Genomic DNA, 25,876 nt, shown 5'->3' with positions numbered 1-25,876 from the left:
GCTCGAGTGTTAAGAGATCTGACATCCGTCGTCAGTTCAGGGATGGCATACGTACATTAACAAAACCACTCAGTTTCCTTATTAACATGTAAGAATAGCCCTGGTGTCTGGGTTGGAGTATTCAGAGGTTATAGAACATGATACCTAATCTTGTCGGTCCAACTCAGAGGTTAAGGGTTTGAATAATGCTCAGTGAAACGTACCATATAACTAAAGTCTGAGGGATACAAATTAGTCCCTATCATAGTTCCGTGATGGCAGATATAGACTAAAATTATTCAGTGATCTTCTTAACATAGAAGAACAGCCCAGACATCTAGGTTGTGATATTCAGAGATTACAAAATATAAGTAGTTAGTTGTTAAAGAACATGATACTCAATCTTTTCTATTTGACTCAGAGGTAGAGAGTACAAGTGTTACTCAGATAAACTTACCATATAACTGAAGACCAAATCAATATCTGATGTCAGGTTATTCACCTCATAGAACAGAAGTCTCAATAGTCAATATTAAAGAGAAATGGACGACATACCCGTTTATTGTGATGTCCAAAGTGAAAATGCAGCACAAAATGTAACAGACGAAGAAGAACAAGAAGAAGGAGGAGGAGGAGGAGAAGTAGAAGAAAAGTCGACCCCGAGGTTCTTTCTCTTTCCCTTAAATATCCCCCCAGAACAGAGACCGCTCTGGATTGCATATTAAGCAGATACAAGGAGATTCCATTCCTATCTGGGAACCTTTTGGCCATCAGGGTTTCTTTTCCCGTGACAATAACCCACCTACACCTTTGTGCTTCTCGCACTGAGACACACACCATTTCAAAGGGAATTCAGGTAAACAAGAGATGTTGGTTTTGAGTAATAAGAGACAGTCCCTAAATGGTGACTGTCTTGCAGTAGGAGCCAGAGGAGGGAGCTTGTTTCCAGTTTCAACAGCAGCCACATTATTAAAGCCGTCCCTGCAAAAGTTTGTCAAAAAAGAAAAACAACTTAGAAATTCAGATTTGCAATTTTCTTTTTCTGGCCTGGAGTGGCGGCGGCCATCATTGCCGCCGCCGTCGCTCAGTGCGGCGACGATACTTCAGCAGCCTAATGAGCCGCGTCACAACATCCTGGTGAAAACACTTCCTGTCACCAGCAGAGGGATTCCCCTCCTCCAGCCTGATTGGTTGACACACACTGCCACACAAAAACACACACACACACCCTCCTGGCTGAGAGGGCTGCGGTGTGTGTGTGTGTGTGTGTGTGTGTGTGTGTGTGATCTGCTACAGTTAAAAGTGATTTTCAGGAGAAAAAAGAAGAGGCTGATGGGTTTCCGACAGAGGAAGAGTGCAGCCAAGCGCTTCCCCCCCAGAACCCAGGTGATGAATGGGATAAGTGAAGTCTGTGTTTGTGTGTGTGTGCGCGTGTGTGTGTGTGTGTGTGTGTGTGTGTGTGTGTGTGTGTGTGTGTGTGTGTGTGTTTCAAGAGGAGGAATCAGGTGGGAAGTCTCTCTGCCGCTCGGCGAAGCGTGACTGCTGCCGTTACTGATGGGCTGCATTAATCACACCATCAGCCACTGCCTGACACACACACACACACACACACACACACACACACACAAAACACACAACACAACCCACTGTGTTGTGGTGGGAGTGTGTGCGTGTGTCCTCATGATTTGATTAGCCGTCCTCCATTTGCAGCCGTCGCTGTTGCTCTGGATTACAACCTAATTGCCGTCTTGCTTTCTGTCCAATTTAAACGTCAAAAGGCCGGAGATGGAGCCGCAGTAGGCGGTTTTTTTTTTTAATATTGGACTTGGAGAGTGGAGCGGCATCCATTGCAAAGTGACATGTCTCTTAAGTGTCGCATTGTCATCGAGAAGAGAGATAATCACGGCCCCACGGTGCAGAAGAAGAATAGAGCTCAGTGGAAAAAATGAAAACAAAACCAAAAAAAAAAAAGACTTTATTAGCATCAAGCTGCTAACAGGTGTATCAGCTTCTTTTCAAAACAAAAAACGGAGAACACACTCATGTAGGTGATGACGTTGGAGCCGTTGCACAAAAGCAGGATTCCGTCATCCAAGATCAGTAACTAAGTCGCGTTCAGCCAATCCGCAACTCCTTAAATAGATCTCCCCCACACACACACACACACACACACACACACATTATCGAGCTCAGAATCAAGGATTCACCATGACGGGAGTGGCTTACTTCTCTGTGTCCTCATGGAGACTTAAGAGGAGGTAAAAGAAGAGAAGAAAGGCAACACCGCCACAGTTGTAAAACAGAGAGAAAAAGCGCGGCAGAGTATCGCAGATGGTCTGAATGCAGTAGTGCACAAATACGAACTTGCTGCTCCGCTGAAACGGTCGAAATTACGATCATAACACTTAATGGCGTTCATATCTGAAAACGAAGTCGTACTCAGTCATACCAGTTGAAATTGAAGATGGAATTGATTGCAGATGTGAGTGAAATTGTGTCAATGTAACTCCAAAAAAAAAAAGCTCACTGACTGACTGAATTTCCATTTGAGCTTAAAATAAAAAGTGACTTATCGTGTGTGCTTGCGTGCGTGTGTGTGTGTGGGCGTACAGATCAAACATGACCGGGCCAAAAAGGACATGGTAGCAAGTGAAACTAAAATACAAGAACATCCTACAGAATGGTAAATGCCCTAACTAATAAGATACACAGGAGTAAGTGATTGCTCATGTTGTGTGTTCTGTTTTAGCAGTCAAAAAGGCCGTGCGCAAAAGAGGAAGAGGTGGTGGATCACCAAAAGCTGACCTCACCCCAGCAGAGGACCTAGCCTTGGCTCTGAACAAAGACAGGCCTGTGTTGGAGGGGATCCCTGGGGGCACAGAAACAAATGTATGTCCCTCCCAAGATGCCCCCCACAAATATATTGTTGTCAACTAAGAGGATAGAATAAGTGAAAATCAGGGATGTAGAGTTGACGTCAGTGTGTTATTTGTTACGATAGCCTCACATTTTTAAGAGCAATAGAGAGAGATCATCATTCTCACATCTCATCCCTGGCTTCTAGTTAACTAAATGGGACGTAATGATACTTGGGGTTTAATATTTTGCATAGGCCAAAACAACGACAGCCTCTTTCTCTTCAATTCAAACAAGCGCGCACTTGGTTTACAAAAGTCCACAACCTTAAGAAGAAGAAGAAGAAGAAAAAAGCCGACTTGCTAACTGTCTCCTACTCTGCTGCCCATTGATTGGATGCAAGACTCCACTTCCTTTCATTGATGTTTATTAAACACCGCAGAACTGAAAGCACAGACAAACAAAAATAATACATCAGCTTGTACCGTCATTAGCGAAATGCCATTGCTTTGCACTGAAACTAATACAGATGAAGACATAAGCTAACACTAACCCCTTCTCAACCAACGGCAGAGTTATCTTGTCACTTCATCCAGGCAATCTTCTCCGTCTCAGTAAACTGCTTGGACATAAACATTTCTTCAGTCTGACTATATTTAATGAAAAGGTACAATAAAAGGTACATAAACTCAAAAAAAATACCTTGCTTCCGCAGGTGCGTCTGAGTCCTTGTGTTAAGTTTACGGATTATGGATAACAGGAAGCACAGCTCAAGACATTTATTTCGTCACTCTTCCTGAAACCGCACTCTTGCACACCTGACGACGATCGGCGATCTGCACAGCTGACGGCGACCAGCTGTTGTCCGGCAATATAACTCACCGGGTCGGGAAGTACCAGGGTTTGCTTCCTGACTGTCAGCTCGGTAACTTACATGTCTCCTTTCTCCTGACCAGCAGACTGACCCGTGTGCATCTTACAAACGTGAGTGCGGTTTCTTCCCCTTTGGGTCGTTTATGTCGATATTCCTCCGAACGTTGTCCGGTTCCGCCGTGGTCTCGCCGATCGGGTCGGGTCCGCCACGATCGGCGAGAGTGATTTTAATTAGATAGATATCCTGAAGCAGCATATTGATTTATTCGTTTTCCGTTTCCTGCATTAATGATGTTATAGTTTAAGTATTTCCCTGATCATATACTGATCCCTTTAAGAGCGTAAATTGTAAATCTGCGAAAGGAAAATTGATACGGACGCTCATTGGGGCCAAAAAAAGAGTTTAGCGATTATTACTGCATGGTGTATATGTCGAAGCGCTGAGGCACAGTGCATATTTTCTGTTCGGTATAAACAATTTCTACTTCTCTTTTTGTTGTTGCAGCACACGCAGAAAATAAACTCATAAATGACTGTTGCTGCCCTGAACTGATCGGTCCTGTGTCCTCCTTCCCACCCCTCACCTCAGCCATCTGACCGTGGTTAGCCTGCTCCCCAGTCTCTTAATACCTCACCCAGTGTTCCCTTTACTTTAGAGTGATCACTCAATTCCGTTCGCCATCTAACGATGCCGTTGGATGATCAAATAAGTAAAATCCTACGTTAAAAACTGGATACTTTATGTGAAACTTCAATACTTAAATTTATATGTTGTGTCTTTGCCAGTACATGCCGCTAATTTCAGCTGACTTTCCAGGATCCTACGATGCTTTGCAGCAGCACGCAAAGCATCATGGGATACACACGTACGCGAAGGATAGTAGCGGTGCATCCTTGGAAATCGGCTAAAAACGAGGGCGCATTCCGAGTACGCATTTGGAGCGTCCTAAGAACTTTTGGGAATTTGGGACAAGCTTTCGCGCAGTGCTATGACGCAACTTCCTTTCAAAATGCGTACTTCAAGGATGCAGACCCTGAATTGAAACACAGCAAAGGACTGATTCAACCAGAGGGCAGAGCAACAGAGATGACAACAATCAGGGGCAGCACAGTCAACGAGACACATGTGAGGTTCAGAGATTGGGGTAAAAAATTTGGAACGGGATATATATTGGACAACACACGAGGAGAGATGAGACTGTAGTAGTAGTAGTGAGACCAGCTCGGTGGTCTAGCGGTTGAGTGTCCGCCCTGAAACTGGTGGGTTTTTCGTTCAATCCCTGGCTGGGTCATACCAAAGACTGTAAAAAATAGTACCAATTGACTCTCCGGGCGCAGCGCCGCTGCTGCCCACCGTTCTGTTAAATGCGGAGGGAAATGTTTGCATCCTTCAGGATGTGACAATCGTCCGGAGTGACTTTTGGAGGGACACAATGCGAAAACCCTTTAAGTCTCCTCCTTTTCAAGCCGGAGCTCTGGACGCTCCGTCAGTCACACTGCTGTTATTTTTACACTGTATTTGCAGGCCGGATCGGCGGGAGTCTAGTCTGCCGTCCCCCTCGTTAAAAATCCATTAGGTGAGAAAAATAACCGCTGCCTGCTTCTTCACCTTCTCCTCCACCACCCCACCCTTCATCCCCATCTCACTTCGGACCGGGGCGGTGCAGGTGCAGCCAATGATTTCCGCTCCATAAAATATCTATAAGGGAATCTGCGGCTGGTACCGCTCCGCTGCTGCCGCCGCTGCTGCTGCTTTTTTTGTTTTCTCTCTGCTGAGTCTATTTCCAGATATTGGCTCAGGCACCCACTTCCTCCCCTCCTGCTCACCCTCAGCTCGTCTTCCCCACCGGCTCACTTTTCTTTCTTTTCTTTTCTTTCTCTTTTTCAACTTTCACTTATTTCTTCCATCTTCTCTTGAACTACCCCCACACCCCTAAAAAAAAAACTCTCTTCAGCATTTCTCTCCCCAGCTGCCGATGACAGGAGAAAAGAACTTTTCTTCTTGTTACCACCAAATGCGGAGAAAAAAAAAAAAATGTTGGTGTCTTTTTGCTTAACAAATCTGTGGAATAAAAACATCTACAGGCAGAAAATGAGCAAATCACTGAAGTCTAATTTGAGAGTGTTGGCGTAGAAAAGCATCATCAAAAATGATTTACAAGAGCGCAGAAACAAATGCGAAGAACTTAAAGGATAATTTCATCCAAAGGGGAAAAAAAAACGAAAATTAATTTAAGGCTGCATGCCGTTCAAGGCATAAATTCTTGAAATTAGACAATTTTGTCGCAGGTAGTAATAAGTCCAGCAAACAATCCAAAAAAACGCAAAGATGGATGGATTGTAAATGAGCTTTTGGATCATAAAGTGTGTTTGAAACCTTTACCTTGAAAAGCAACTTCTGTCGCCTTTTCTGCAGAGCTGCGATGGGACTTTTGCACATGGAGAAGCGTCGTCCGTCACACTGAGTCCGGTCCAGCTTATAGAGAAGCATTAAAAACGCATCAAAATCCAGCTGCGAATCCACATCAAACTATCAAGCCAAGACACTTCATCTGCCTGTCCAGCGAATGGCTGCTAGTTCGAACGTGCTCGCACCTTTTTTTTTTTTTTTTTTTAATTTATTTAGTTATTTTTCAGCTCACTGGGAACATTGATGTAAAAAAAAAATACATGATTAAAAACAATGGCCCAATTCTTTTAAATGCAACTGCCAACCAAAATAGGAGAAAGTTAGCCAGGTTGTCTGAAAAGAAAGAAGCCTGCAGGTGTACAGGGAGTCGGCGACTCAGCGGACATTTGTGAAATATATGTATGTATATGTATGTATGTATATTAATCCGACTCTCTGGCATCTCTTGGGGGAAAAAAAACTATAATGTAGAAATGCTCTGTCGTCACCGTGTCCCCACCAACCTTTACAGACAGTGGCCCAGTGGGTGTGGTCTCTAAACTCTTTAGCCCACCTTCACCCTGCGGAGGATATGTTTGTCAGTTTTTGTTAGTTTTGTTTGTTTTTACACAAAAAAAGACATGTAGGATGCAATTCTAGTACTGGCCCCGCCCACCCCACAATCCATCCAATCCTCCCTCCCTTGCTCCCGGTTGACTGCGCTCGGCTTGATTAAATCTGCAAATTAATGAATATGCTGCCTTTTTCTTCTTTATCAGACAGGATCATCTGAGCCACTGTTCATCGACAGCAAACAAGGTGAACCTGCTCTCTGTAGTCAATGTGCGAAGCGAGAGAGGAAGTGAAGGTTGGGATCGCACACCGACGCTCCGTGTGTGTGTGTGTGTGTGTGTGTGTGTGTGTGTGTGTGTGTGTGTGTGTGTGTGTGTGTGTGTGTGTGTGTGTGTGTGTGTGTGTGTGTGTGTGTCTTTATGTACCAGCAGCAATCACATCACCTGCAAATGTTAACCAGATCACTCAGTTTATAAACTCTGAACTTTGATCCGTCGTCTGTCTTCAGCTGTCAGTCAGACAAGGTGGGCGAGGCCTACTTACCACAGTTCTCTCCATCAACTATCAGATTTACCTGATCCTGCTGCTCACTGTCAGCTGGAACTCAAAAGTCAAAGGTCGACCAGCTTTTAGCAAAGCAGCTTCATCTTCTGTTCAGCCACAATAAGGAAACAAACACACACACACACACACACACACACACACACACACACACACACACACCCTGAAACTCCTCTTCCTGGAGTGAGTCAGGGATGTTGAATCCCCTCCCCCTGTGCTCCCTGCAGCCAATCACAGTCCTGTCTGGGTGTTTGCTCTCTTTCAGTTTTAAGTAGCTCCAGCTGAGGAGGTGGAACTCAGGCCCTGTTTGCACTTGGTCATTTCAAGCGTTTTTCGTATTCCGATCGGCAAAAATCACACAAAGTAACCAAGTGCAAACACTCGGCTTTGCATAGCATAGCATAGCATTCCTCACGGACGTGTGAACAGAATGCGATCTCAGTCTCTTCTAGACTCTCTTATTAGGATGCTAATAAATTTCATACCGCATTAGCGTATTTTGTCAGTGGAGCAGCGGTCGCAGTTTCCCACATATGGGATTAAATGTGCGACGTTGCACGTTTGCGCTTTACTGCCCCTAGTGGTTAAAAATGCACTAATGCGATCACAATGGCACGCTTGAGACGCATGTTAATGTCATGTGCAAACAGATGCTTCAAGATGCGTACTTGTGATACGATCCCCCAAAACAGTTACAAGTGGCCAAGTGCAAACAGGGCCTCAGTCACTCAGTCACTCTCAGAGGTGAAATGTCTCAGGCAGCACCTCAGCTGGACCTCTCTTGTTCACTCTGTCTGGATCTTCTGAAGGATCCAGTTACTACTTCCTTTGGAGACAGCTACTGCAGGAAGTTTCTCCAACATCACTGGGATACAGAGAAGGAGAGGAGAGTCTACAGCTGCCCTCAGTGTAGGAGGCCCTTCACACCGAGGAGGCCCTTAACTCCATCGACAACTCTGCTGATGAAGTAGTGAAGGACAGCGAGGACGTCTTTACCCAGATGATCCGTCTGCTGGAGAAAAGATGCTCTGAGGTGTAACAGGAGGACAGATCCACGCAGGAAGCAGAAGTGAGTCGAGTTAAAGAGTTTAGAGGAAGATGGAGCAGAAGTTGAGTGAGCTCAAGAGGAGAGATGCATGAACAAAGGGAAGCAGTGACCACAGCCCTTTGTCTACTTGGGAAGAGCTCCCTGTGCTGAAATAATGAAGAGTTCTCCGTGAGCCACCTAACTGTTGAGGCCTTGAGACCCTTTGAAGAGGTGTCAAGAGAGGTTTCAGCAGAAAAATATGTCTCAATGTCAAAAGTAATCCGCCTTGTATCGCTACTTAGAGCAGCTGCAGCCACTGAGCATGAAGGTACTGGGAGCTCTCTTTCAGCAGAGCTGGCACTGCAAACTCAACGCAGATTCCGTGCGATTGAAGCCTGCCACAGTCTTGCTGCAAGCACTTTCCTGGATATCAGGTTTAAAAACCTAGCATTCCGTGACAAAGACAATGTAGAAAACATGAAAAAGCGGCTCATCACTGAAATGCAGGCTTCAGAGTCGTCTTCTGCAGCCCCACAGGCAGCTGCCTCATCACCTGGTCCAAGCTCTGCCTCTGCACCTGGGCCAAGCTCTGCCTCACCCGGGAGTCCTGCACCTACTTCCAGCTCTGCCCAAGTGAAAAAAGGGATATGGGCCGCTTTTGACACTCAGATTTTGGCAGCCCAACAGCGCCGCACAACAGGTACCAAAGCACTTATTGAAATGTGTCGCTACATGGAGGAAAAGCCAGTTCCAAGAGACCAGGACCCATTACTTTGGTGGAAAAGCCACGAGCAAGCCTTCCCATCCCTCATCAGACTGGCAGCTCAGTACCTTGGAATCACAGCTTCATCTGTACCCTCAGAGAGGATATTTTCCAAGGCAGGAGAGTGAGCCAGAGAAGAAACCAACTGAAGGGGGATCACGTCAACATTCGGTTGTTTCTGAACAAAAACTTATAAATGGGAAATGAGAGACATTTCCCATGTAGAATGTGACCTTTGTTGTCGTTCAAGTTCATATTCTGACAGGTTCTAACCTAAAGACCACTCTGTCTGGTCCAAAAAGAACTGTAGTGAATTCAGAGCAGCTGTTCTTATTTTCTCTTTTATGAGAGAGATTTTTTTTTCTTTGCTCAGATTTTCAGTTCACAAAGTCTGATATTTGGAAGCTTGTTAAATTCTTATACATAGGTATAAAATACATTTTTCATAATCACATTCACGAATTTTCGTTGTAAAAGTCATCATTTTCATATACACAAGTAGGACATCTAAAACAGGGGTCTCAAACTAGCGGCCCACGAGACGAAATTTTGTGGCCCCGCACCTTAATATGAAAGTTTAATATTAGTGCGGCCCGCGAGTTTTATAAGAATGGCACTTCACAGTGTTGTGTGCGGAGCTTAACAAACCTACCAATCACAGTGGGGTATATGGCTCTCAGGGCGGGACATCGACAGGGCTTGATGCAAGCAGAGAAACATTTCTTAATGAGTGAAAGTTACAGCAGCGTTGCCATGTAGAGTTTTCTTCCGTGCCTGGCTGGCTGCCTCGTTTCTACTGTATTAGGCAAATGCAGACTTTCGTCCCTGCGCGCTGCGTTCACACTTCCAAAAAAAGTTGCTGCCCAGCGAGACATTATACGTATATAAGTCTCTCTCTGACAAGATAAATCGGTGAGATAAAATAAAAGTAAGGAACTCAATTGTAGCCTAATGTGGTCTGCAGTCATTTAGCGACACCCATCTGTCGACAATAACAGTCCCCGATAACCTGGACAACTTTAGGGTGGCATCGTTATTTGGGGTCATTATATATATATATATATATATATTTATTTATTTAATTTTTTTTTTTTGCATTTCCTCACATGACGAATACTACATAGATTTCTTTATATGTCATTTGTTTCTTTTTTTTTGTTTCTATTTTTACATTCGCAACAACAACAGCATGGTGTCATTTTCGCTTCTATTTCCTGTGACAACACGCCGGACAACACTCTGGGAGCAGTTGCCTTTTTGCGTTCGCTGTCCCGGTACTTTCTACCATCTACAAATGCCATGAGGTTCATTTCATCATGAAAGACATTAACATCGGACGCAAAAGCAAAAACGATGCACATTGCTGAAATGACGTTTTCCACGAGTCGGCTAAATACGACAGTGTGTTAGAGAAAGATAAAGATGCTTTTATATTTTATCTCATGATATGCTTAAAGATGCTTTTATATTTTATCTCATGATATGCTTTTAATTGATATGCTTATAAATGCTGCAAATAAAATGTAATAGCCACTGCTTTGTTGAGCACAGGGGCACCCCGATGTGTCTTATTTGCACAGAGAAAGTTGCGGTGCACAAGGAATACAATTTGAAACGTCATTACACAACTAGACATGCTGAGGAGTATGCAAAATATCTGGAGATGAGAGAGCCAAATAGGCTGCAAATCTTAAAACATGTCTACTATTTTGTTTATTTATTATTATTATTATTATTTTTTTTTTTTATTATTATTATTTTTTTTTTAACGAAGCTTTTATTGTGGAATACCCCATGCGGTCCAGCCTCACCCAGCCTCTGCCCCCAACGGCCCCCAGGTAAATTGAGTTTGAGACCCCTGATCTAAAAGTATCGGTATTGGTATCGTGATACTAGCCTTGGTATCACCTGGTATCGTATCGAAAGGAAGAATAGTGGTATCGCACATCCCTAGTATTGTGGAGACTGACATACAGATCCCTGACATCTGACATAATACAAAAACAAACAAACAAATGGACTCCTTTCACAAAGTTTCGGTCATACTGAAGATTTTTCTCGATCACAGTCTGGCTTTATCTCTAACAAATTTCAAGTCACAGCCATTTGAAATCTTGATATCAAAATTGAATATTTTCTTGAAAAAAAATCTGGCGCTTAAAGGGTTAACAAGCGTAGACAGTGAAGCAGAAGCTATCCAGCTATGTTCAAGAGACAAGGGACCTCTGTAGCACTGGTAAGCTCCACTTACACAAATTCACCACAAGCAGCGAGAAGGTGCTTGCCACAATCCCAATAGAAGAATGTGCTGAAGGTGCAACTGATCCGGACATGGCCTTGGGAGAACTCAAAATGGAACGAGCACTCGGCGTCCAGTGGTGTATTAGCTCGGACAAGTTCCAGTTCAGAGTGGTGGTAAAGGAACATCCATTTACTAGAAGAGGAATTGTTTCTACAGTAGCCTCAATGTTTGAGCCTCTTGGATTTGTGTCACACTGTATTTTGAAAGGTAAACGGATCCTGCGAAGGATGTGTCAAGACAAGGTAGGATGGGACGAGCCACTTCCTGACGATCTCAAGCGGCATTGGGAAGTGTGGCCGCAAGACCTCCATAAAATGTCTTTGGTGGAGATATGACGGTGCTGCATACCACTGACAGAGAAGGAAGTTAAGCAATATGAATTTCATCATTTCTCCGACGCTAGTGTTGGAAAAATACCTTGTAGAAAAAAGAGAAAGGAAGGAAACCGCTTTTCACTCCGACGTCACTATGGAGTGTGCTCTTCCCTCAAAGCTGTTTCCAAGTCTGGAGAATAGTGATGGGTCGTTCACGAGCGAACCGGGTCTAAGAGCCGGCTCTTTGAAGTGAACGAAGAGAGCCGGCTCCTGATTGGCTGGGAGCCGGGGGTTTTTTCTCCGGGAGCCGATTAGCTTTGTTTTTGTTTTTTGCCAAAGTCCAAAAGTCTCTCTGGTCGTCGAACAGCCGCCTCCACATGTTCCTTCATCATCCTGGTGTCTCGGGTAGAGACGCAGACCTGGTGGCGCCCTCTACTAGCTGCCAGGTGTTCCTCAAGGAGCAGTTAGCCTCCTCCCTTAGTAGTTAGCGTCCTCCAATAGCAGGTAGGCTCATCCTCGTTGCTTCTTCCATTAGCAGTTAGCATTGTACTTGTATAATAATCGTGTATAATCCTCCAGTGGCTTTTAGCTTCTTCTATTATCATTTACCATCCTCCATTGGCATTTAGCATCCTCCATTAATAGTTAGCGCCCTCAATGAGACGTTAGCATGCTCCATTTGTAGTTAACGCCCTGAATAAGCAGTTAGCATGCTCGATTATTAGTTAGCTTCCTCAATGAGCAGTTCAATCAATCAATCAGTGAACTTTTATTTGTACAGCGCTAAATCACATCAAAAGGCATCTCGAAGCCCTTTGTACAATCAAAAAATGTTTTTTTAAAAACTTGGCCCCCAGAGTAAGCGAGGTGCGACAGTGGCCAGGAAAAACTACCCTGTGGAAAGAAACCTAGCGCAGTTCCAGAATCCAGTGGGCCGTCATCCATCTATGACCAGTTAGCGTTGTACATTATGAGTTAGCTTCATCCATTAGCATGTAGCCTCCTCCTTGAGGTGTGCTTCTTCCGTTCGCAGTTATCGTCTTCGTCATCAGTAGGCATCCTCCAGTAGCAGTTAGCTTCCCTATTAGTAGTTAGTCTTCTCCACTAGCAGATAGCTTGACAAGGAGTCAGCTCAGAGTTCACAGGAGGCAGAGAGGTCCCACCTGCTCGTCCGAAGACGTCATCGTCGCTCGCTTTGTTTTCATTTTTATCATTTCGTTTCTCATCTCAAGGTGGAAACAAGTTCCTTGTTGAAATCCTGCTTTGTGTCAAGATGGACGTTCTCTGCAACTCTCTAAATGCCAGGGTGAGGCCTCTGTTTGAAGAGACTGTTCTTGTAAGTTTTTAATGAAACCGCCAGGGAAAAAAAGTAAAAACAAAAAATATGCAAAATGGCAACAAAAAAAGTAACAGGCATTTTTTTCTCGTGTTCTGAGCCCAAGGCTCTCTCTCTCTCTCTCTCTCTCTCTCTCTCTCTCTCTCTCTCTCTCTCTCTCTCTCATACACACACACACACACACGCTCCCCGGCAGATGCACAGAATTGTTGCGATCAGCATTGTGGCCGTACAAAGCTTTCACTGCCGAATAAATTAGTGGCTTTTCAATCGAGCAGCGGGACGTTGCTACTGTATCGGCATGTCAAAGAGATTAATTGTGCCCGCGGCGTCATCTCATTGGTAAACAGTTATTATAATTCCGCAAGCGTGCTGCATAATTAATGAGCGGGTTAAAGAGCTGATGTGGGCCAGACGAGCGGAGCGGAGCGGCGAGAGGGACGACAACTTCACGCCCAACTCCAGTCGACAGTCTGGAGAACCAAGACAGCACACACACACACACACACACACACACACACACACACACACTGCTGTTTGAATGCTGGTGTTTGTTCTGAACTACTTTCAATCTGAACCGCTGACTTGTATGATAAGAAAGTGGGCGGAGCTTACTGTTTCAGAAAGGCCTGAACGCTGAGGTACCAAAGAAAAATAATTAATAAGTTATGTGTCAGTATGTAGATAAATGTAAATTATCCAACCACTCAAGCTGTAAATATATTGTTTTATTCCTTTCTTACTTTATAAATATTTTACTATATATTTATATATGTATATATATATATATATATATATATATATATATATATATATATATATATATACATATATGTATATATATATATATATATATATTAAATTAATATAATTTTCCTTCTCTCTACGCTATATTGTTTATGGTATTATGCAAATTTCCCCCAATTTGGGTTTAATAAAGGCGTCCTATTCTATTCTAAAAACTGCATTCTACCACTTGGCCAGCAGGGGGCGACCAGGGAGCCACCAGGGCTGGTAGCAGAAAAACTGAAAATGACTGGCTGTCAATAAGGGGGTGGAGCCCTGAATTCACAACACGTTACAAACTTATTATTATTATTATTATTATTATTATTATTATTATTATTGTTATCATTATTATTGTTATTATTTCTTCCTCTGGAAAGATTTAGTGACTCTTCAATGCAGCACCCACTTCCTGTCTGCCACTCTCACTCAGATCACTGTGTTTTCTTTCCTGATCAGCGGCTCGCTCTGATTGGCCGGTGGCCCTGACGGGAAAATTGTGCCGCCGGTCGACACCCACAATCAGCAGCGGCGTTAAAAAAATTAAAACATCACACTTTTTTCAGGCCGGCTATAATTGAATTGGTGGGAGGTATTTGTGGCAGATCGGGGCACAAAGGGGAAACGTCGAGAGTCGTGGAAAAAAATCACATTGTCGCTCAGGATATAAAAAAAACCAAAAAGTGCCGTCACTTTAAAGAAAGAGGCTGACGAGGAAATGAGGAGGAAGCTTTCAGCTGTCGCGTCTTTTCAGGCGCAATTCTTTTTTTTCATTTTTCCTTTAATTCTTTTTTTTCTTTACACGTGATGTCACCGCCTGATGAGTTCACGACACCCAGCGCAAATTAGCATTAGCCTCAGAGTGGCACATCGGTTTTACCCCGCAAACCGCTTCTTGTGTGTTCAGCGTTTGTTCGTATCACTCTTGTTTTGGTCTTGAGATAGAACCACAACAACTAAGAGATCTTTCTCTTTTTTTATGTAGTGGACGGTGGTGTACTGTTCTTATGCTATGAGCTAAAACATTAAGTTTAACTTCATGCCAGCTTCAGCTCGCTGTTCATCCACATGCTCTCGTGCCGTGTCTGCTCGTTCTGTCTGACCTCCTTTATCAACATACACACTCTGAAAGTGGTCTACTGAGGCAACACTGGCACCTATGGGCGATACCTTTGTATAGGCACTTATCACTACAGGCGGTTCCTTTTGCTCGTAGGGGGAAAAAAGATTCCTGATGTTAGCTGCTGTTAGCATCATTGCTAACAACACCTAAACACCTAAGAGTCTGAAGCTTCTTGGAAACTGTCCACCATCCAGGAGAAGCTTCATCAAGAACATCCGAGAGGTCATGTGATGTGACATGACCCCCCCCCCCCCACCATCCTCCACACTCATCACCACATCAAGGTTAATCTCGCTGGCTCCACCTCTCTTTCTTCCTTCATCCTCTGGTGGCCAGGCGCAACATCTTCAGTCAGACCCTCCAGGATTACATCATCAATAACTCATTAGCATCGCCCCCCCTTTTCATCTCCACACACACACACACTCAGAGTTTGAAGATGCCATTTGATGATGATGATGCGCAATTAGTGATGGAGAAGAAGACGTCACTCGTTCTTTTCAACCCCCGCCTCCCCCCGATAAACAAAAGGAGCAGCAGCAGCAGCTGCGGTCAAGGACACAGCAGCGAACTGTGAAGGTTGAGGAGTTTTAAAGGACTGAGAGAACTTTGTGAATGTTTCACAAATTCACTTGTTTCCTCTCACACGTTTGGGTGAGGAGAAGGAGGAGGGGGGAGAGGGGGGGACCAGTGGGGAGGAAAAAGGGTGATTGGATGAAACATCTGTCAGCCACAATGAAAAACAATCCAATCAGATTTCTCTCTCATCAGCGACTGCAGCTGGAAACAGCTGCGCTGAGGGAGGTGGTGACAGAGTCTAACGACAGCATCTCCGCTCAGCCAATCAGCTGCAGAGGAAAAAGTAAAAAAAAAAAAACAGTAAAAAACCAAAACCCCTCCGAGGCTCCCGGTTCTTCTTCTTCTTCTTAAGGAAATGTTGTCCAGCTGTGGATAATCGACTTCCTGTTTCCTGTCGCAGGGTGAACTCTGGCTGTAGCTCCGCCTCTTCTGATTGGTCCAATATCATTCTGATGATTTTTTTTTATATACATGCGTGTATCTGTTGATGCAGCTGAGGTGCCCTCTGGGATGTCCGGGGAAATTAACTTTATATAAATCGATCGCTCTGTTGATTTATCTACAATTCAAAACACTTCTCCATCTGAACCTCCTTTGGGATGTCATCGTGACACCACAGCTATAGATACATACATACATGCACATATATATACACACACATATATATACACACACACATATATATACATATACACTAATATATATACACAGATCACACACACACACACACACACATACATACATATATACACACACATACATGTATATATGCATATATATATATATGCATATATATATGTGTTTATATGTATATATATGTATGTATATATATATATACATACATATATATATATATATATACATACATATATATATACACACACACATATATATATACACACACACACATATATATATATCTATATATATGTACACATATACACATATATATACACACACACACACACACATACATATATACACACACATACATGTATATATGCATATATATATATATGTGTGTGTGTTTATATGTATATATATGTGTGTATATATATATATATATACATATATATATACATATATATATATATACATACATATATATATACACACACACATATATATATCTATATATATGTACACATATATACTGTATATGTACACACACACACACATATGTGTGTGTGTGTATAAATAGATAGATATTATACTGGGTGTTGATGATGCTAATCACCACCAGGGGTTCTGCTAATCCTTCTGATCCACCACCACCCCCGCACCCTCCCACTCAAAGGTTCCACAGCCGGAGGAAGAGACGGTGACCAGCGGGGGGCGCTGCAGCCAGCTTATGCAAAACACTTGCTTTCTCCCCAGTTTGCGCAGTCACCTTGAGGCCAGAGCTCCTCTTTTGTTTCCTCCTTCTGCTTTCTTTCAAACCTCTTTTTGTGCCAACGACAGTCATCTGGACTGCATGGCGACGGCGGTGGAAGCTCGTTAGCAGCGGCGGCGTGTTCAGCAGCTTCCTCGCAAAAACGGGCTTAGAGAGAGAAAAAAAAGAGGTGGAAAAGAAGAAAAGGTGCAAGACAAACCTGCATTTTGTTGCGAATGAATTGGGGAGAAGGATCAGCCGAAGAAGAGACAATGAGGTCTTAGTTTGATGTTCTTTCTCGTGGGTTTCCCCGACACGCCACAACAACAGAGTTCACGTCTTGCACACAAACACGATGTGTGAAAGGGAGGAGGGGGGAGGAAGAAGGAAGAAGGGAGGGGCGGTTTAAGGCGTCTCTGAAGACTGCGACACTCGTTCTTACCTCGAAGTCCTTGACCTCCTCCTCCTCTTCTTCGTTCTCCTCCTCCTCTTCCAATTCCTTCTCCTTCTCACCTTCGTCTTCCACCTCCTCCTCATCTTCCCTCTCCTCTTCTTCCTTCTCCTCCTCCTCCTCATCTTCCCTCTCCTCTTCTTCCTTCTCCTCCTCCTCCTCTTCCAATTCCTTCTCCTTCTCACCTTCCTCTTCCACCTCCTCCTCATCTTCCCTCTCCTCTTCTTCCTTCTCCTCCTCCTCCTCATCTTCCCTCTCTTCTTCCTTCTCCTCCTCATCTTCCCTCTCCTCTTCTTCCACCTCCTCCTCCTCCTCTTCCAATTCCTTCTCCTTCTCACCTTCCTCTTCCACCTCCTCCTCATCTTCCCTCTCCTCTTCTTCCTTCTCCTCCTCCTCCTCATCTTCCCTCTCTTCTTCCTTCTCCTCCTCCTCCTCATCTTCCCTCTCCTCTTCTTCCTTCTCCTCCTCCTCCTCTTCTAATTCCTTCTCCTTCTCACCTTCCTCTTCCACCTCCTCCTCATCTTCCCTCTCCTCTTCTTCCTTCTCCTCCTCCTCCTCATCTTCCCTCTCTTCTTCCTTCTCCTCCTCATCTTCCCTCTCCTCTTCTTCCTTCTCCTCCTCCTCCTCTTCCAATTCCTTCTCCTTCTCACCTTCCTCTTCCACCTCCTCCTCATCTTCCCTCTCCTCTTCTTCCTTCTCCTCCTCCTCCTCATCTTCCCTCTCTTCTTCCTTCTCCTCCTCCTCCTCATCTTCCCTCTCCTCTTCTTCCTTCTCCTCCTCATCTTTCCTCTCCTCTTCTTCCTTCTCCTCCTCCTCCTCTTCCAATTCATTCTCCTTCTCACCTTCCTCTTCCACCTCCTCCTCATCTTCCCTCTCCTCTTCTTCCTTCTCCTCCTCCTCCTCATCTTCCCTCTCTTCTTCCTTCTCCTCCTCCTCCTCATCTTCCCTCTCCTCTTCTTCCTTCTCCTCCTCATCTTTCCTCTCCTCTTCTTCCTTCTCCTCCTCCTCCTCTTCCAATTCATTCTCCTTCTCACCTTCCTCTTCCACCTCCTCCTCATCTTCCCTCTCCTCTTCTTCCTTCTCCTCCTCCTCCTCATCTTCCCTCTCTTCTTCCTTCTCCTCCTCCTCCTCATCTTCCCTCTCCTCTTCTTCCTTCTCCTCCTCCTCCTCTTCCAATTCCTTCTCCTTCTCACCTTCCTCTTCCACCTCCTCCTCATCTTCCCTCTCCTCTTCTTCCTTCTCCTCCTCCTCCTCCTCATCTTCCCTCTCTTCTTCCTTCACCTCCTCCTCCTCCTCATCTTCCCTCTCCTCTTCTTCCTTCTCCTCCTCATCTTCCCTCTCCTCTTCTTCCTTCTCCTCCTCCTCCTCTTCCAATTCCTTCTCCTTCTCAACTTCCTCTTCCACCTCCTCCACTTCCTTCTCATCTTCCTCTTCCACCTCATCCTTCTCCTCCTCATCCTCTTTCTCCACCTGCTCATCTTCCTCCTCATCCTCATGCCCCTCCTCCTGGGCCTCGTCCAGGCGCAACAGGCACAGCAGGCACAGCAGGCACACACGGCGGCTGGAACACAGAGGATCATCCTGAGAGGGAGCAACGTTCCTCTCTGTTTTTCCCTTTTCCTTTCCTGGCTGGATGAAAACCATGTCGGGGATCCAGCCGGATGAAACCCTGTGGCTCAGATTGAGACATGGCAGATTAACGCGGCTTCCCCGAGACACAGTGCACTTTGACATGACAAGGTGGAATCCTGAGGTGTTAGAGAGCAGCAACTAGCAGCCAACCTAGCAGCTAGCAGCGAGATTAGATTAGATGGATACTTTATTGATCTCCAGGAGGAATTTGCAAGTAGCTAGCAGTGTTACTGCTGTCAAACTGCTTCTTTTTTTTTTCTAAAAGAAACCAAACAAAAGCACCTGAAACCGTCATGGTCAGGTCAAATAATAATAATAATAATAATAATAATAATAATAATAATAATAATAATAATTTTCAGACTGCTTCAGTTGCTTTAGAAGAAAACAGGCAAAAACCAAAAATGAATCAAGTTTGAAATTGTCTTGCGTTGGCTTAGAAGTCAGCTAGCAAACCACTGGCTAAAAGGTGGTCCCCCACTGCCCCACAACCACACCCCCAAGGTTTTTGTTTTGTCCAATGAAATAGTAGGAAACTGAGTTTCTTCTCACACAAACAGCGACGTGTGCAGCAGCCAATAACAGGCCGCCTTGGTTGTCGCTAACTAACGAGCCGCCGTTGACGGCGTGTATGGTGGGGGGTGAGGGAGGGATGGGGGGCGAGGGGGCAGGAGGGAGGATGGGGGCGGAGACTCTTCGAACCAATTAAGGAGGTAATTGCTTGTGAAGGAGGGGGAGATCAGCGCCGGTCGATCCCACGGCCCGGTTCTCCAGCGAGCACATTGATGTGCTGAAGGTCAGCAGAGGTCCGGCGGGAGAGAGCGTCCTCTCATCCTGCTGCATGACAACACCCCCCCCGCCCCACCACCACCACCACCACCACCCAACACACACACACACACAGGCTTTCTTATGTCAACTTTAGAGAGAATTGCACACGCAGCCATCAATTCTTCCTGCAAACCTTGTCCACATGATGTTGATGACAATGAAAGACACTCTTCTTCGTCTGAGTCCTTGTTAGACAAAAAGATTCTCAGCATCAAAGTGCTCCATGAAGGCCGCAGCAGCAGCAGCAGCAGCAGCAGCAGCAGCAGCCGCAGCAGCAGCCGCAAAGTGTTGTTTGAATGTAAGAAAATAAATAGATAAATAAAATACGAAGCCAACGAGTCGAACAAACTGTTGAAGAAACAGATGAAAAATGTTGCATCAGTAATTATGATCCACAAACTTGAAACACTTACACACAAAATAAGTAAATAGATTTTTTTTTTTTTTAATCCTTTGAAGAGTTTGATTTCTGCGCTCACCACTGGTACACACACAGTAAAAGTTTTACCTCCTCGTCTTCCGTCCTCTTCCTCCTTCACTTCTCCTCCACCTCTTCTTCTTCCTCCTCCTCCACCTCTTCCCCCCAGCCCGACTCTCCTCTTTCTCTCCTGCCCTCCAACAGTCTCTTTGAAGTGAGGCTGAAGGCAGATATGAGAGGTCCGGTCCTCGTCCTCCATGAAGAGAGCACAGTTTTATTGTACCGATTCCCAGAGCGCCGCCTGGCCCGGGGAGCTGCCCGCCACACCCCCCTCCCCTCCACCGCTGCTCCAGCGCCACTTCCTCCCGCAGACGGCCATTATCTGCTAATGCTTTTGAAAAAGTGGCAGGTGAATGGGACGAAAAAAAGGCAGCACCTCTCTCTCGCTCGCCCAGAGCTTCTTGTGTGATGTCAATACGGACGGACGCCATTCACACACAACCTTACTCTGGTCGGGGGTGGGGCTAATGAGATTACAGTGGCGCCGAGGGCAGGAGGACGAGCAGCGACTTCCTGGAGGAAGGAATTCACGCCTTCTTCTTTAAAAGAACTTGTGGATCTTGGCCACCGAAACACTCCATCCATCAAATTTTAGAAGCCGTTGTGGCCCCGACGTTTAAAAAGTTTGCCCACCCCCGGTGTATCTTGAAAAACACAAAAGTAACCTGTTTTTCAAAAGTAAGGGCAGATATGAAGATATCAAGTAGAGTACAGATATCTGACCAATGTACTTAAGTAAAGTATTTGCACTTTATTACTAAATACCTGAGTTTAGATCTCATAAAGGCGAGTGAGCCAGGTTTGACCTCCGTCACCCCCTTCAGATTGGAGCGATGAGGAGTTTAAAGGCCTCAGGGCCGATTCATGTTGACCGGCTCCGTGTTGCTGAAAGATGAACAGAATCCGGTCGGATGAGTGCGTCTGGGCCTTGAGGTGAGAAGCTGATGTTTCCTTCCCCGTTACGACTCTTATCACCGCCATCATCATCATCATCATCATCATCACTCGGAATTTATCAGGTGAGTTTGCTTTGGCTGCTGTGTGTTTGCCAGCAGTTGGTTTCACCTCCTCCTGAGACTTAAACATCAATCTTAAAAACGGCTGCAGCCTCCGAGTTGCCCAGGCAAGGGGGGGAAAGTGAACTGGCCATGCACACTTTTATCTTCTCTAGATTCACAAAGTTAAAAAAAAATAAACTAAAAAAAAAAGACATCTAACGTGCCCAAAGAGCCAAAGAGAAGCGAGTGGAGAAATCAAAGAGTGGGTTCGGAGCGGTTGCCGAGTCCCAGACGGACCTTCAGACATCCCCAAATCTCAATCGAGTCTAGCCAATCAGAGGCGCCCATGGAATCACTTCATTATTTGGAGTTAAAGTATTTACTCGACGTTGACTCGGTTTGGGCATCCGGTTTCAACACAAATCACTTCAGGAATCACCACTTCCGAGGAAAGGAAGGAATTTATTTTTTTTTATCTTAAAAAGAAAAAAAGAACAAGCAAGTTGCAACAACTGAAGGAAATCCACTCCCAGCGACTGTTTTTGTTCTTGTGAAATGTACAGTAAAGACAGACCAGGTTTAATAGCTCAATACTCAGGTGCATTTAATAGGTGGGAAAAAAACAGGAAACAGTGGGGGTGAGAACAAAACAACAAGCCACAGCAAAGGAAAGAAACATAAATAAAGAGAAGGAAGAAGGGGGGTATATTAAGTATTCATCAAGTATAAATATATACATTAGCGCAGCATCCTGTCTAGTGACAGACACTAAAACAAAGGTTTTAAAACTGGGACGGAGATAATAAAATAATAATAATAAAAAAAAAAAAAGACGAAGAGCCGAGTGCTTTAATTCTTCTCCTCAAGCATGTTAAAAAAAACACAAAAAAACAAAAAGAAAACAAAAAAAAACACAGCAGCTTTATAAAAGCCGGAAGTTTTTTTTTTCTTCTTTTTCTTCCTCGAGTTAGTTGACAATTAAAAAAGACGGGGTTAATATCCAACAAAGTGTCGGGTCTAACTGGGCTACAATAAAATAAGATTAAAGGTCGCTTAGCATAAAGGCGTCTCTCTTTCGCTCTCGCTGTGATTAAGTGCACTGGAATCTCAAAAAAATATATAAAATAAAAACTACGTGGAGCCGCAGAGAGGAACAGACTTTGAAACCCACAAACAGAAAAAAAAAGAAAAAAAAAAAGAAAACACAATTTTTTTTTTACAAATCACTGCTCGACCACCAGCTAGTGTGAATTAGCCACTTGCGCTAATAATTAGTGTTAGGAACCCGACAACAATACAACCAGGAAGTAGATGCTTGAAAGAAAAAAAAAAAAAAAAAAAAAAAAATTAAAACAAAATAAAAACTGGGCATCCTTCATTCAAACAGGGAGGCTGAAGTTCACCAGCTGGTCACAAAATCTCCAGGTCGGCCGCGCATGGTGCAGTACCGTTCCAGTTGGCCCAGTTTGGACTGAATGGCAGCTCTGTGTGTGTGTGTGTGTGTGTGTGTGTGTGTGTGTGTGTGACAGACAGGGTGGTGGTGGTGGGGGGGGGGGTCTCTGATGTGATGCTCTGCCCCCTCTCGCAGCTGCTGCATCTTTTTTGTAAAGTTCTGGGGCGAGAGTAGCTCGTGACCTCATCGGGGGCCGCAGGGGCGAGGAGGGGTTAAGGGAGCCCCGCCCCCCTTCTTGGCCCCACCCACCCAGACTCAGTAGAGGTGCGTGGTGGAGCGGCTGAAGGTGTGGTACTTCCTCTCGAACATGGAGGGCAGGTGGACCATGGAGGGGGAATGGTGCGCCTGGCAGGTTGGGAGGGGAGGGGGGTAAGAGAGAGAGAGAGAGAGAGAGAGAGAGAGAGAGAGAGAGAGAAAGATTAGGTTAAAAAAGGTTGCGAATGTTGTGGAAAGAAAAACAATACATTGAGATATTATTGGTGGTTGTAAAAAAAATAATAATCAACATATCAAAAAAAAAAAAAAAAAAAAAAGAACAGGCAGAAAAAAGGGAGGATTAAACAGACTTTGAATTGTGTTTGCAGCCTTCTGGTCCTTACACACCGGGCAAGAGGTGAAGCGACGGGAATAAGTGACGCAAAAATGTGAATTTTGAGAATTCGTTCGCGCCAAAGGAGAAACAATGGAGTCGACTACACAACTGCAGAAGTGTTGATGTGACGTCATCGACGCGCCAAAACCATTTTGATTGGTCACAGGTCCAGCCAACAAAACAGCCAACGGACAGAACTGATTCCAGAGCAGTGTCTCCACGTCGTGACCACGCCCCCCCCCAAGCAGGTTCAATGACCAAGGTTGAGTGGAGGAAGCAGGCTCGGTGCTGCCACCTGGTGCCAGAAGTCAGTATTTTGATTCAGGCTGCGTTATTTGGTTGTCGCAGTAGCAGCAGGTCCACCAGGACTTCCACACTGGACAAACACCTCCACCACTCTCAGCATCACCTCCTCCACCACCTCCTCACCAGTGTCCTTCTCCCAAAAAGCTGCCCATGTAACATGTAAACATTTTCAGCAGAGCGAGTGAGAAACATTCCAAATCAGCCCCTTTAAAGTCTCAGAGAAGATTAGAGAAGCATCAAACCAACTTTTCTCTTTTTTTTTTTAATGCCTCAGCTTCTCTGACAAGATCTGCAGAGTACAAATCATAAATATATATATATATATATATATATATATATATATATATATATATATATATATATATATATATATATATATATATATATATATATATATATATATATATATATATATATATATGTATGCATATATACATATATATATATATACATATATCTTCTCTGAGTTTCATCTTTTTGAGTGGGTGGGTTTTTGGAGAGTCAAAAAAGAAATCAACTTTTTTCCTGCCCAGTGCTGATAATGTGAACCAGGAAGGGAACCCTTGGTGGTGGCGGTGGTAGGAATGAGTGTAATTGATTAGTGAATAGTGATTAGTGACACCCTGAGACAGAACCAGAGCAGAGGGACGTTGGCTCACTTTGGGGCTGAACTGGCTGTTTACAGCAGGGTCTCCCTACGAGGGCTGGTCAGGCCGGGCCCTCGGGGATGCAGGGGGCGCTGAGGCTCCCTAAAGAGCGCCGGCAGGGTCCCAATGCTACCGCCACCTCCGACATTTAGCGTCTGAGGGGCAGCGGTGGCAGAGGAGCGTGGACGGGGCCCCGCAAAGCGCTGCTGCTTGGGCCTCGGGGGCGCAGGCTGTGGAAGGGGCTCCTGAGCCTTGGCCTCCGGCACCACCTCGGGGGCGGGGCTACAGGGGGCTCGCAGACACACGGCCACCCGTGGCCTGATGGGCGGGTGGTCCAGGGAGTTGGAGCGCTGCACCACAGCGCCCCCCTTGGCAGAGTCGCTCAGAGTAAAGGTGGAGGCGGAGCGAGACATCTGAGGTCATGACCGGAGGGAGGGAGGGAACACACACACACACACACACACACACACACACACACACACTCACACACACACACATCACAGAAAAAATAAACAAACAAACACAGTAGGAGACGGACAGGAAGCTGAAAATTGTGGGAAATCAGGGAGAAGCTAAATCATTGAGAGGTGAAACAGAATCCAGGGAAAATTAAAGAAAGGTTTTAGCTGATTGGCTGAGGGAGAGTTCGACCGGTCCGGGATAAGAGGTCTACGGCAGTCTCAGGCGTGTGGCTGTTAAAGAATCAGCAGCCGATGCAAAATAAGGAAGTCACCAGCAGAAAGAAAAATAAAGAAAATTAAATTAAATCAGCCGACTATGAATCAAAGTTACTGTTATTTTGAGAGGACTAATGATGGGTCCTCATAAAAACAATAACAGCAAGGTAGAGGGTGAGAAGTGTGGTGAAGAAGCAGAACCAGGCCAGACAGAGAGGCCACATCCAATGATCTTTTTCAAAACGGAACAAACTAAAAATTGTGAGGAGAAGCGGAGAAGCACTGACGGTGAGACGGAGAATATGGATTGACTCACAGCCAGTGTGGAGCTACTGCTGCTGCAGGCCAGGTGCTCGCAGCTCAGCCTCTGGTTCTTCTCCTCCGGGGTGCAGGAGGCCAGGAAGGCCCTCTGGATGACCCGCTTGGGGGTCTTGGTGAAGGAGAAGGCCCGGGTTACCTGGAGAGCACACGTGGTCAGATGGTGAGATGTAGAGGTGACCGTGTGCAGAATTCACTTTACGAGTGTTCAATGCACACCTCAGGGATACAGGAGGTGTCGAGTCATCATCAGAAACATCAGAACCATGAAAGATTACTGCACCACCGACCCCAACCAACAACCATACACTGCCCCTCTAATGCACAAAACACGCAACACTCTTACACTCTATTACACTTACACACTGTACAGTAGAGTCACTTTAGTTGGGGTATTGATTGGAACGTTTATTTCGAATGCAAAGCATTTTAAAAACAGCAAAGGAGCGAGAAGAAGCTCAGATTAGTCACTTTCATAATTGCTTAAACTCATGCTTTTGTGAATAGTGTGCTTCTTTTGTTTAAAAAAAAACAAAAAAAACTATGCTTCTTGTGTTTTCATATATATATATATATATATATATATATATATATATATATATATATATATATATTTATATATATATATATATATATATATATATTTATATATATATATAT

The 25,876-nt window shown here is 44.7% G+C and overlaps 2 protein-coding genes across 7 annotated transcripts in view; one reads left to right on the top strand and one right to left on the bottom strand.

The window, feature by feature from the left end:
- The window catches only part of b3gnt5a (UDP-GlcNAc:betaGal beta-1,3-N-acetylglucosaminyltransferase 5a), a 309,683-nt gene that overhangs the window by 178,607 nt on the left and 105,200 nt on the right, over nt 1-25,876 (top strand). The gene's annotated exons all lie outside the window — the stretch shown is intronic.
- Nucleotides 22,652-25,876, bottom strand: part of ect2 (epithelial cell transforming 2) — a 37,423-nt gene continuing 34,198 nt past the window's right edge. For 4 of the 6 annotated variants that reach the window (XM_076042503.1, XM_076041654.1, XM_076044093.1 and 1 more), the window contains 3 exons: nt 25,215-25,355; nt 24,234-24,634; nt 22,946-23,021 (listed from right to left, as the gene is read on the bottom strand). In XM_076042503.1, the coding sequence (XP_075898618.1) occupies nt 24,254-24,634; nt 25,215-25,355 (522 nt within the window). In that variant the 3' untranslated portion in view covers nt 22,946-23,021; nt 24,234-24,253. Of the gene's footprint in view, nt 23,022-24,233; nt 24,635-25,214; nt 25,356-25,876 lie in introns of all 6 variants that reach the window. The other 2 variants (XM_076044915.1, XM_076045735.1) reach the window with 1 other exon arrangement.

Source organism: Nelusetta ayraudi, unplaced genomic scaffold, assembly GCF_046127955.1.
Source record: "Nelusetta ayraudi isolate G7.1 ecotype Tasmania unplaced genomic scaffold, CSIRO-AGI_Nayr_v1 ptg000001l, whole genome shotgun sequence".
NCBI classification, from domain to species: Eukaryota; Metazoa; Chordata; class Actinopteri; order Tetraodontiformes; family Monacanthidae; genus Nelusetta; species Nelusetta ayraudi.
The sequence above is the reverse complement of the archived record's forward strand: the minus strand, read 5'-3'. Positions and strand labels throughout refer to the sequence as shown.